Here is a 15,000-nt window from a genome sequence, read left to right on the forward strand (position 1 = left end):
CACACGATCATTACACTAATGATCATTACACACGGTCATTACACTAATGATCATTACACACAGTCATTACACTAATGATCATTACACTAATGATCATTACACTAATGATCATTACACTAATGATCATTACACTAATGATCATTACACACGATCATTACACTAATGGTCATTACACTAATGGTCATTACACTAATGATCGCTGCTGAAAAAAATGAGTATCAAACGCTGCTGAAAGGTCAAGGAGGATAATGACGGATGACAGTTTGGCTGATGTAGCAGCATGTAGTTTCTCAGAGACATCCAAAAGGGCTGTCTCTGTAGAGTGAGCTGCTTTAAAGCCAGACTGTTGGGGTCTTGGAGGTTGTTCTGTGAGAGATAGACAGACAGTTGATTATAGACAATGTGTTCAAGAATTTTTGAAAGAAATGAGAGAAGTGATACCGGTCTGTAGTCACTGATGTCTGATGGATCCAGAGCAGGTTTCTTTAGGATGGGAATAACCCTTGCTCTCTTGAAAGTAGTTGGTACCTGACCAGATGCTATGGATCTATTGACGATAGTGGAAATGAAGGGCAAGAGGTCTTGTGAGATGGTCTGGAGCATAGTGGTAGGGAGTGGATCCAATGGGCAGGTGGTAGGATTGCAGGACTGGATGAGTTGTAAAATCTCTTCTGCTGCCACAGTTGAAAAATGTGACAACGAAGGTGTAGGGGGAATCCATACTCTGAGATGTAAGTGCAGTCGGGGCTGAAGTGAAGGTCCGGCAGATTTCCTCAATCTTCTCCTGGTAGAAAGAAGCAAAGTCTTCTGCAGTCAGGGAGGATGAAGAAGGTGGAGCCGGGGGGTTGAGCAGAGAAGAGATGATGTTGTGGAATTTCCGAGGGTCATGTGAGGAAGCTTCAAGCTTTTCCTTGTAGAAGGAAGTCTTGGCAGAAGTCACATCTGAGGAGAACTTGACAAGAAGTGTTCTGTAAAAATCAAGATCTGCATCAAGTTGTGATTTCTTCCACTTTCTCTCTGATGATCTTAGCTCTCTTCGATTGTTGCGCAGCACATCTGAAAGCCAAGGAGCAGAACAAGAACTTTTCTTGGGTTTAGTGAACATAGGGCAGAGGGAGTCCATAGTTGAGGAAAGAGATGAGAGGAAAGTATCTGTGGCTGAGTCTAAGGGTAGTGAGGAAAAAGATTCAGGATCAGGAAGGGAAGAAAGAGTGTCAGAAGCTACAGATGAAGGTGAGACAGAGTGAAGGTTGCGGCGAGTAAGAGCGAGGGGGTCAGAGGTAGAAACAGAACCTTCAATTTAAATAGGTAAGCCCCGCCCCCAATTCACACCTTAAGGGAGACTGAAACTACTCCTGATTAATCAGCTGAGAGAACAACAAAGACCAACACTATAAAATCAACAATGCTATAGAATATAACACGATTCACATCACACTACTGTAGAACAAAGTGAGTTAAGCAGAAAGTATACAAAAGACAGGAACCTACTTTACCAGAAGACAATATAATCAAATGTAGAGAGTTAAAGCACACGGTCATTACACACGGTCATTACACACGGTCATTACACACGGTCATTACACACGGTCATTACACTAATGATCATTACACACTGTCATTACACACGGTCATTACACACGGTCATTACACTAATGATCATTACACACGGTCATTACACACAGTCATTACACTAATGATCATTACACTAATGATCATTACACACGGTCATTACACTAATGATCATTACACACGGTCATTACACACACGGTCATTACACACGGTCATTACACACGGTCATTACACTAATGGTCATTACACACGGTCATTACACTAATGATCATTACACACGGTCATTACACACGGTCATTACACTAATGATCATTACACACGGTCATTACACACGGTCATTACACTAATGATCATTACACACGGTCATTACACTAATGATCATTACACACGGTCATTACACTAATGATCATTACACACGGTCATTACACACGGTCATTACACTAATGATCATTACACACGGTCATTACACACGGTCATTACACTAATGATCATTACACACGGTCATTACACTAATGATCATTACACTAATGATCATTGCACACGGTCATTACACACGGTCATTACACTAATGATCATTACACACGGTCATTGCACAACATTACATAACACAGAAACACTACATTACACACCACTCAAACACCACATTACACAACACACAAACACCACATTACACAACACACAAACACCACATTACACAACACACAAACACCACATTACACAACACACAAACACCACATTACACACCAATCAAACACCACATAACACAACACAACAAACACTACATTACACAGCACACAAACACTACATCACACACCAATCAAACACCACATTACACAACACACAAACACTACATTACACACCAATCAAACACCACATTACACAGCACACAAACACTACATTACACACCACACAAACACCACATTACACAGCACACAAACACTACATTACACAAACACCACATTACACAGCACACAAACACTACATTACACACCACACAAACACTACATTACACAGCACACAAACACCACATTACACAGCACACAAACAATACATTACCCAGCACACAAACACCACATTACACAAACATTACATAACACAGCACACGGTCATTACACACGGTCATTACACACATGATCATTACACACGGTCATTACACACGGTCATTGCACATGGTCATTACACACGGTCATTACACACGATCATTACACTAATGATCATTACACACGGTCATTACACACGATCATTACACACGATCATTACACACGGTCATTACACTAATGATCATTACACTAATGATCATTACACACGGTCATTACACTAATGATCATTGCACACGGTCATTACACACGGTCATTACACACATGATCATTACACACGGTCATTACACTAATGATCATTACACACAGTCATTACACTAATGATCATTACACACGGTCATTACACTAATGATCATTACACTAATGATCATTACACACGGTCATTACACTAATGATCATTACACACGGTCATTACACTAATGATCATTAGTTTTTTTAATCACTTTTGGCTCATTATAAAGGGGCAGTGCTATAAGTCCTACACTGTTCATCTGATCTGGATGTGAATGTCCTCAAATTAATATATTCATTCTCATTATTCATTATTTTCTCTCTCAGGTGGTTTGATAAATCCTTCTCTGTGGTGATTTTTAAAAATGGGAAGACGGGTCTGAATGCTGAACACTCCTGGGCCGACGCCCCGACTGTGGCTCATTTATGGGAGGTGAGAGAACAGGGAGCAGTCTGAACACCTTATACACACCACACAAACACCACATTACACAGCACACAAACACCACATTACACAGCACACAAACACTACATTACACACCAATCAAACACCAAATTACACAGCACACAAACACTACATTACACACCGATCAAACACTACATTACACAACACACAAACACCACATTACACAACACACAAACACTACATTACACACCACTCAAACACTACATTACACAACACACAAACACTACATTACACACCACTCAAACACCACATTACACAACACACAAACACTACAGCACACAAACACCACATTACACAGCACACAAACACCACATTACACAACACACAAACACTACATTACACACCAATCAAACACCACATTACACAGCACACAAACACTACATTACACAAACACCACATTACACAGCACACAAACACTACATTACACAAACACCACATTACACAGCACACAAACACCACATTACACAGCACACAAACACTACATTACACACCGATCAAACACCACATTACACAACACACAAACATTACATTACACAACACACAAACACTACATTACACACCGATCAAACACCACATTACACAACACACAAACACTACATTACACAACACACAAACACTACATCACACAACACACAAACACTACATTACACAACACACAAACACTACATTACACACCAATCAAACACCACATTACACACCAATCAAACACCACATTACACAACACACAAACACTACATTACACAACACACAAACACTACATTACACACCAATCAAACACCACATTACACAACACACAAACACTACATTACACACAACACACAAACACCACATTACACAACACACAAACACCACATTACACAACACACAAACACTACATTACACACAACTCAAACACTACATTACACAACACACAAACACCACATTACACACCAATCAAACACCACATTACACACCAATCAAACACCACATTACACAACACACAAACACTACATTACACAACACACAAACACTACATTACACACAACTCAAACACTACATTACACAACACACAAACACCACATTACACAACACACAAACACCACATTACACAACACACAAACACCACATTACACAACACACAAACACTACATTACACACCACTCAAACACCACATTACACAACACACAAACACTACATTACACAAACACCACATTACACAGCACACAAACACTACATTACACAACACACAAACACTACATTACACAACAAACAAACACTACATTACACAACACACAAACACTACATTACACACAACACACAAACACCACATTACACAACACACAAACACCACATTACACAACACACAAACACCACATTACACAACACACAAACACTACATTACACACAACTCAAACACTACATTACACAACACACAAACACCACATTACACACAACTCAAACACTACATTACACAACACACAAACACCACATTACACAACACACAAACACCACATTACACACCAATCAAACACCACATTACACAACACACAAACACTACATTACACACCAATCAAACACCACATTACACAGCACACAAACACTACATTACACAAACACCACATTACACACCACACAAACACTACATTACACACCACACAAACACTACATTACACAAACACCACATTACACAGCACACAAACACTACATTACACAAACACTACATTACACAGCACACAAACACCACATTACACAGCACACAAACAATACATTACCCAGCACACAAACACCACATTACCCAGCACACAAACACCACATTACACAAACATTACATAACACAGCACACAAACATTACATAACACAAACACCACATTACACAAACACCACATTACACAAACACCACATTACACAAACACCACATTACACAAACATTACATAACACAAACACCACATTACACAAACATTACATAACACAGCACACAAACATTACATTACACAAACACCACATTACACAAACACCACATTACACAAACACCACATTACACAACCCACAGACACACGTGAGCATTAAAAGCTGCTGTTCAGACTGCTGGGTCCATCTGTGTCCTCTACGGGGGTTTATGAGAAAAACAAGACTTGCCCTGAAGTCATATTTGACCTTTGTGGACTGTATGTGTGAGTGTGTATGGGGTGGGGGGTGGGGGGGTGGTGAGACAGAATGCTCTGCTCATTCCACATTTTATGGTTTTTTCTTGAACATGTTTTAGATGTGAGGTTGTCTTTGTTTTTCCGACGTGGGCAGAAACTCAGCGGTCTGATCTATCACCCTACAGGAAAGAGATGAAACCATTTCATCTTAATCTGTGCATGTCTGTGTGTGTGTGTGTGTGTGTGTTGTGTGGGTGTGTTGTGTGGGTGTTTGTCTGTGTGTCTGTGTGTGAGACAGAGGCCTCTTTTTAATGACATTTCCTGAAAATCCACACACTCATTAGTGTCATTACTGCATTAAATGTAACCATTCATTCATTCATTCATTCATTCATTCATTCATTCATTCATTTTCTACCTCTTGTCCGAATTTCTCGTGTCACGGGGAGCCTGTGCCGATCCCAGGCATCATCGGGCATCGAGGCTAAATGTAATCAGCTCTGATTCTGTGTGTATGTTTGTTTCTGTGTGTGTGCGTGGACATGCATTGTGTCCTGAACTCTCCAGGGGGTTTCTGTCTGATTCTGTTTCCTAGGGTTGGTTCCAGATCCTGTTCCTCTCTTATGCAAGATAAACTGTAGTTATTTTTATATCCATAATCCAAGTAAAGACACTTAACACAATGGAGCTGTAGAATCTATGTAGTTTAATTCAGTTTCATTTGTATAGCATGTGTTATGTGTTAAACAATGGACTTTGTCTCAAAGCAACTGTCCAGAAGCTCAGAAGAATCTAGTAGATTTTCCTCTACAGTAATGTCCTAAATGTCGTCGTATACAAACTGTCTTGGGCTCAGATTAACAAACGAGCCATGATAGTGACACATGACCTGAAGAGAAGAAAAATGCCTTAAATTATTATAGATACAGAACCACAGGTGTGTGTTGCTAACCCTGTGTGTCTAATGTGTGTGTCTTCTCTGTCTGTCTGTCTTTCTGTCTGTCTCTGTCTCTGTCTGTCTGTCTGTCTGTCTGTCTGTCTTTCTGTATGTCTTTCTGTCTGTCTCTGTCTCTCTGTCTGTCTCTGTCTGTCTGTCTTTCTGTCTCTCTGTCTGTCTCTCTGTCTGTCTCTGTCTGTCTCTCTTGATCACTTAGTTCACTTTGGCCACAGATGCTTTTCAGTTAGGTTATGATGCGAATGGAAACTGTCGAGGTGAAGTTCAGCGCTGTCTCCTTCCTCCTCAACGCCTCAGTTGGGACATATCATCAGAGGTTAGACATACACACACCATGCACACACACTACACACACAAACACACACATACACTCACTCTTACTTGTGCAGGCAACCGCAGCTTTCTATTGCTGTGGTCTCACATTTCAGTGAACTGTGGGGTTTTACACCGGAAAGAACCAGAAATAAAGTGCTAAAGTGCAAACACACACACACACACAGGCACGCGCAAAAACACACGCACGCACAAGCACACACAAACACACGCACGCACAAACACACGCACGCACGCACAAGCACACACACACACACACACACACACACACAAACACACGCACGCAGTATTTAGTATTAATTAGATCCCAACAGACTCTGTAATATAACTCTGGAGTAACAATTTATAATAATTTATGGCTTTATTGTTGAGTCTTTAGGGATGAATTTAAATTTCCATCCAGATTTCTGTAAAGCTGTTTTGTGAAAATGTTCATTGTTAAAAGTGCTGAATAAGTAACATCAACGTGAATTTGTTATATTATTAATACTATAATTACTTCTACTAATAATACTATCAAAATATTTCAGATTTGCAATTAAAAGCAATATAAACAACTCTGATGAGAAATTGGAGTTTTAAAAGTCCCATTGCATGATTACTCGACTTTTCTGTAAAGGTGTTCAATCACTGCATGTGAAACACTGACTGGTGTCTTTCTCTTGTAAATCTATTAAAAAAGTAAAATAAATAAAAATAGTATTAAGTAAAAATTATTATTTTTATCATCTTCAATAAGGCTGCAGAAATACACTGATCTAGCAGCACGAAGAGATTTATTGTAGCTGTGAAGGCTTTCCTTCCATACTAACACTGATCACTTTGACACCATTTACGTCCTGATTTCCTAGCTGATTGTTTTTAAGTTTGTGTGTTGTCCTTGTAACGAGGTGCGAGTTTTTCTCTCTAATTACTTTCCTTCTAAGTGGAGATACAATGTCTATGGTGTAGAGAAACACTGACTCTATATACTAATACTTATCTTTTGCATTAAAAAAAGCACACAACCTTTGACACTTTTTCATTGTAACTTTGAACGAATGTTTTAAACTGGTATCTTAAGTCTGTAACCTAGTGAGCAGTATTAATGTAGTCAGTGTTAGGGATTTAAACATTTATGTACGTCGCTCTGGATAAGGGGTCTGTCACATGCTGTACATGTAATTAGTCACCTGATCGAGTTGTGTGGGTCAGATGGTGATCTAATCACCTGGGAGACTGTTGGTAACTCTCTCTGCACCAGTGGATGTAAATGTAAATTTAAACACGGTGACGTGGCAAATTGCAAATATTGTGTCCGAAGTGCAATTTAAATGAAATGCTGTAGTGGTCAGAGATAACTTCTGTTTGAGTCACTGTGACTATATTTTCTACATAAGTCTAGATTCTTACTTGACATCGAGCTTCTCATCATGAAAACTGCGACACCTCCTCCCCTGCCAGTTAGGTGCGGCTGATGTATATAACTGTAACTGGGTGGACAAGCTTTGTTCGACAAACTCGTTTGGTTTGATCCATGTTTCTGTTAAAGATAGAATACTGAACTTCTGATCAGTAATTATTTCATAAGAGCATTAGATGCAAGAGGTCTTATATTTAACAATCCTAGCTGTTGATCAAAGGTGCTGGCTGTGTATTCACTACCATCTAATTGTAATTTAATGCTAATAAGATTAATTAAAAATAAAATTAATTTTCTGAGTGTTTATAGTTTTTGTTTAGCTCAGGAAACAGACACAGTCTGAATATCGGGAACCCTTGGTTAAGACAATGCAGCTAACAGACGGTCAGATTAGCCTGTTTGTCTGCTCCCTGGCTCTGGCTCTGGATTGTCACTGATTAACTAGACCTGTTATAAAACTATGTGCTATGCTGCAAGAAATGAGGGCAGCCCCTTCCCATGTGGGATGGACACCGTCCCGTCCTAACAGGACAGCCTTGCCCTCAAACGTGCTACAATGATCTATGAAGCACACATTGTTTTTGGAGCTCCACCCGGACATCCAGCATTTCAGCAACTATAACCTGCTGTAAGCTGCTTTGCCACACTGCATTGGGATGGGGTCAGGGCATACTAATTTCACTTGCCATAAGATGGAGTCTTCTTTAACCAGAGCTCTTTCAGGTTTCTCAGCGGGCGCTTCACTGAGGAGGGTAAACCCGTTACACATGTGAATCGGAGAGGAGTGGTGCTCCCGTGGGCAAGCCTTAGCATTAGCTTTGGCTTTGCGTCTATGCTGCCAAGTTGTCACCCATTCGCCCCGCTGTGAGGTCTCTAATGCCGGAGTTAGAGGGTTACTAGCTCCACCTAAGGCATCCATATTTTCCCCTACAGAAACTACACCACTATTGCTAACCCCAAATTTCTCTAGTATCTGAATGAGCACCTCTAAAGTGAAATCTTCTCCATCAGAGAGCTACCCAAACACTTAGTGTAAAACGAATGACAGGAAGAATGAATAAACATCCTGCAGCTCACACACTGGACCAGCTGAAAGTTTGCCATACTTGATTACGCACCTTTGACTTGAATGAGATTGGAATATTAGATATGAAGAGCTTTTCCTCTGCTAGCTGTTTGAAGACAGGAAACAAAAAGGTGTCTCCCGAAGAAGAGAAATAAAATGTACTGCAACAGTCAAATAAAAATAATAATAAACGAAAGCTGCAACATAAAATATTAACCAGAAAGAGAAAATAAAATACAATATAATTTAAACTTGTGGCAAGCGATTTTAATACAGAAAGTGATATTAAAGTAGACTCTACATTACTCAACACACTACTCACCACACACTCTACTCATCACACACTCTACACTACTCATCACACTACTCACCACACACTCTACTCATCACACACTCTACATTACTCAACACACTACTCACCACACACTCTACTCATCACACACTCTACATTACTCATCACACTACTCACCACACACTCTACATTACTCAACACACTACTCACCACACACTCTACTCATCACACACTCTACACTACTCATCACACTACTCACCACACACTCTACTCATCACACACTCTACATTACTCAACACACTACTCACCACACACTCTACTCATCACACACTCTACATTACTCATCACACTACTCACCACACACTCTACATTACTCATCACACTACTCATCACACACTCTACATTACTCATCACACTACTCATCACACACTCTACTCATCACACACTCCACATTACTCATCACACTACTCATCACACACTCTACATTACTCATCACACACTCTACATTACTCATCACACTACTCACCACACACTCTACATTACTCACCACACACTCTACTCATCACACACTCTACATTACTCAACACACTACTCATCACACACTCTACACTACTCATCACACACTCTACATTACTCATCACACTACTCACCACACACTCTACATTACTCATCACACTACTCATCACACACTCTACACTACTCATCACACACTCTACATTACTCAACACACTACTCATCACACACTCTACTCATCACACACTCTACATTACTCATCACACTACTCACCACACACTCTACATTACTCATCACACTACTCATCACACACTCTACATTACTCATCACACACTCTACATTACTCATCACACTACTCATCACACACTCTACACTACTCATCACACTACTCACCACACACTCTACATTACTCATCACACACTCTACATTACTCATCACACTACTCACCACACACTCTACACTACTCATCACACTACTCATCACACACTCTACATTACTCATCACACACTCTACATTACTCATCACACACTCTACATTACTCATCACACTACTCATCACACACTCTACATTACTCATCACACTACTCATCACACATTCTACTCATCACACACTCTACATTACTCATCACACACTCTACACTACTCATCACACACACTACACTACTCATCACACACACTACGATACTCATCACACACTCTACACTTCTCATCACACACTACGATACCCATCACACACACTACATTACTCATCACACACATTACGATACTCATCACACACTCTACACTACTCATCACACACTCTACATTACTCATCACACACACTACACTACTCATCACACACATTACGATACTCATCACACACTCTACACTTCTCATCACACACTACGATACTCATCACACACTCTACACTACTCATCACACACTCTACACTACTCATCACACACACTACACTACACATCACACACACTACACTACTCATCACACACATTACGATACTCATCACACACATTACGATACTCATCACACACACTACACTACTCATCACACACTCTACACTACTCATCACACACTCTACACTACTCATCACACACACTACACTACTCATCACACACACTACACTACTCATCACACACATTACGATACTCATCACACACTCTACACTACTCATCACACACACTACACTACTCATCACACACATTACGATACTCATCACACACACTACACTACTCATCACACACATTACGATACTCATCACACACATTACGATACTCATCACACACATTACGATACTCATCACACACACTACGATACTCATCACACACACTATGATACTCATCACACACACTATGATACTCATCACACACACTACACTACCCATCACACACACTATACTACCCATCACACACACTACACTACCCATCACACACACTACACTACCCATCACACACACTATACTACTCATCACACACACTACACTACCCATCACACACACTACACTACCCATCACACACACTATATTACTCATCACACACACTACGATACTCATCACACACTCTACACTAGTATTTTTGTCCAATAAAGCTTTTCTGCACAATAATCTATAAACAATGAGAATGAAACCTAAACAGCTTTAGCACCAAACTTTGCAAACACAAAAGGAATTTCACTGCACATACTTTTGCCATGACTGTAGGTGCAGGAGCAGATTAACGAGTCCCTGGTGGTGGCTCGAGCGTTAGCAGATGATGTCGACTGTCATGTGTTTCCCTTCAGTGTGTTTGGGAAAGGAAGCATAAAAAAGCTGAAAATCAGCCCAGATGCTTTCATCCAGATATCCTTGCAGCTTGCATATTACAGGGTAATAACACACACACACACACACACACACACACACACACACACACACACACACACACACACATCTACCTGTCTCTGCTGTATATATATACACAAGAAGAACATTGTTCCTCACACACTATTGCACCACATTAAATTATTTATTTCATAAGATTCATAAAATTTCATATTTAATATTTTTTGTGAATTCTCTATGCCATTAAAATAAAGTGAGTTTTTCTAATAAAACGCTCAGGGTGAAGCTCTCATGTCTAGTGAACTAGTGTGTGTCTCTGATAGAGAATCAAATCACACTTTATTTGTCGCACACACACACAGGGTATGACACGCAGTAATCACAGTTTATTTGTCGCACACACACACACAGGGTATGACACGCAGTAATCACAGTTTATTTGTCACACACACACACACACACACACACACGGTACGACACGCAGTAATCACAGTTTATTTGTCACACACACACAGGGTACGACACGCAGTAATCACAGTTTATTTGTCACACACACACACACACACACACACACACACACACACACACACACACACACAGCTGTTTTACTGAATGTACAACATTATCATTTAAAACCAAACTCCAGCTAAAGTCCCCAACAATGGATGCTTTAGATGTAAGAGCTGTAATGTGTAGCAGTCCTAGCTCAGGTGCTGGCTGTGTGTTCACATGCTCTAGTGTTACGATCATCAGCTTCTTTCAGACATCAAATGTCACGTGTAAACATTTCTTATAATGATTTAGGCATAAATCTGTTCATGAGAGTGTGAGGACCTTTACCCCATCACTCACTCTGAACAATTCTGTTTAAACCCCATAACTATTACTCAAGTGTGTGTGTGTGTGTGTGTGTGTGTGTGTGTGTGTGTGTGTGTGTGTGTGTGTGTACAGGACCATGGAGGTTTCTGCCTGACGTATGAAGCTTCAATGACTCGTTTATTTAGAGAAGGCCGCACTGAGACAGTTCGCTCCTGTTCTAAAGAAAGCTGTGCATTTGTACTGGCTCTGGAGGCTAAAGAGGTAACACACACTCCATGTGAATACACACCATTACATGAGCAGGGCACAATGACTGGTGTATTCCATCATGACATAAGACGTGTGTAATTACTGCATGTTACTGTTGTTATCATTTCAGTACTCACACACTGACCGGTTGTCATGCTGCAATGCACACATTAATATCATCATAATCTGCTAAATTAGATTATTTGTTCCATTTTTCCATGATTTAGTGATAGTGAGTAATTTTAAGGTGAAATGTTGGAATGGTTTGTGTAATGATGGTGTTTTTTAGGAGAGGGAGCAGTGCATCTCTCTGCTGCGTAAAGCTGCTGAGAAACACCAAAACCTGTATAAATTGGCCATGACAGGTTCTGGTGTTGACAGACATCTCTTCTGCCTCTATGTGGTCTCCAAATACCTCGGAGTGGAGTCTCCGTTTCTTAGTGAGGTGACTTTTTGCCTTCTGATTATCTCTACATTGTGTGTTTACTTTGACATTTTGGATTTTAACACATTTAAGGTTACACACACACACACACACACACACTGTTTAGTGTTTCTGTTATAATAAAGGACTTTATCACAAATTAGATTTACAGAAAGATTTTAACTGGAATTTTTTACTTAAATCTCTAATGAGCAAGCCAGACGCCAGTAAGGGTGTCTCTGTGCTAGGATGAGGCCTAAATCCTGACTGATATCTTCATCATTCGTCTGTACGTCTGAACACACACCATGTGAACCATGGCCTCGGACTTGGAGGTGCTGATTCTCATCCCCGCGCTTCACACTCGGCTGCATACCGTCCCAGTGCATGATGAAGGTCCTGATTTGAAGAAGCCAACAGGACAACATCATCTGCAAAAAGCAGAGACGAAATCCTGTGGTCCCCAAACCGGACCCCCTCCGGCCCCATACTGCGCCTAGAAATCCTGTCCATATAAATAATGAACAGGACCGGTAACAAAGGGCAGCCCTGTCGGAGTCCAACATGCACTGGGAACAAGTCTGACTTACTGCCGGCAATGCGAACCAAACTCCTGCTCCGGTCATATAGGGACCGGACAGCCCTTAGCAGAGATCCACGGACCCCATACTCCCAGAGCACCCCCACAGGTCACCACGAGGGACACAGTCGAAAGCCTTCTCCAGATTCACAAAACACATGTGGACTGGTTGGGCAAACTCCCATGAACCCTCCAGCAACGTGGTGAGGGTATAGAGATGGTCCAGTGTTCCACGACCAGGACGAAAACCGCATTGTTCCTCCTGAATCCGAGGTTCGACTATCGGCCGAATTCTCCTTTCCAGTACCCTGGCATAGACTTTTCCGGGGAGGCTGAGGAGTGTGATCCCCCTGTAGTTGGAACACACCCTCTGGTCCCCCTTCTTAAACAGAGGGACCACCACCCCAGTCTGCCAGTCCAGGGGCACTGTCCCCAACCGCCACGCGATGTTGCAGAGTCGTGTCAACCATGACAGCCCCACAAGATCCAGAGACTTGAGGTACTCAGGGCGGATCTCATCCACCCCCGGTGCCTTGCCACCAAGGAGCTTCTCAATTACCTCAGTGACCTCAGCTTGGGGGATCGACGAGTCCACAACCGAGCCCTCTGCCTCTGCTTCCTCACTGGAAGACATGTTGGTGGGGTTGAGGAGATCCTCGAAGTACGCCTTCCACCGTCCGAGAATGTCACCAGTCGAAGTCAGCAGATTCCCACTCCCACTGTAAACAGTGTGGGCAGGGCACTGCTTCCCCCTCCTGAGACGCCGGACGGTTTGCCAGAATTTCTTCGAGGCCAACCGATAGGCCTTCTCCATGGCCTCACCGAACTCCTCCCAGGCCCTAGTTTTTGCCTCTGCAACCACCCGGGCTGAAGCTCGCTTGGCCCTCCGGTACCTATCAGCTGCCTCCGGAGTCCCCCGAGCCAACCAGGCTCGATAGGACTCCTTCTTCAGCATGATGGCATCCCTTACTTCCGGGGTCCACCACCGGGTTCGGGGATTGCCGCCACGACAGGCACCGGAGACCATACGGCCACAGCTCCGTGCGGCTGCATCGACAATGGAGG

General features: G+C 41.7%; 1 protein-coding gene across 5 annotated transcripts in view; it reads left to right on the forward strand.

The window, feature by feature from the left end:
* The window catches only part of cpt1a2b (carnitine palmitoyltransferase 1A2b), a 35,968-nt gene that overhangs the window by 18,528 nt on the left and 2,440 nt on the right, over window positions 1–15,000 (forward strand). For 3 of the 5 annotated variants that reach the window (XM_047801115.1, XM_047801116.1, XM_047801119.1), the window contains 5 exons: window positions 3,228–3,333; window positions 6,645–6,761; window positions 11,744–11,908; window positions 12,815–12,943; window positions 13,221–13,376. In XM_047801115.1, coding sequence (XP_047657071.1) covers window positions 3,228–3,333; window positions 6,645–6,761; window positions 11,744–11,908; window positions 12,815–12,943; window positions 13,221–13,376 — 673 coding nt within the window. The remainder of the gene's footprint in view (window positions 1–3,227; window positions 3,334–6,644; window positions 6,762–11,743; window positions 11,909–12,814; window positions 12,944–13,220; window positions 13,377–15,000) is intronic. The other 2 variants (XM_047801118.1, XM_047801117.1) reach the window with 2 other exon arrangements.

Source organism: Tachysurus fulvidraco, chromosome 15 (assembly GCF_022655615.1).
Source record: "Tachysurus fulvidraco isolate hzauxx_2018 chromosome 15, HZAU_PFXX_2.0, whole genome shotgun sequence".
Lineage (NCBI taxonomy): Eukaryota > Metazoa > Chordata > Actinopteri > Siluriformes > Bagridae > Tachysurus > Tachysurus fulvidraco.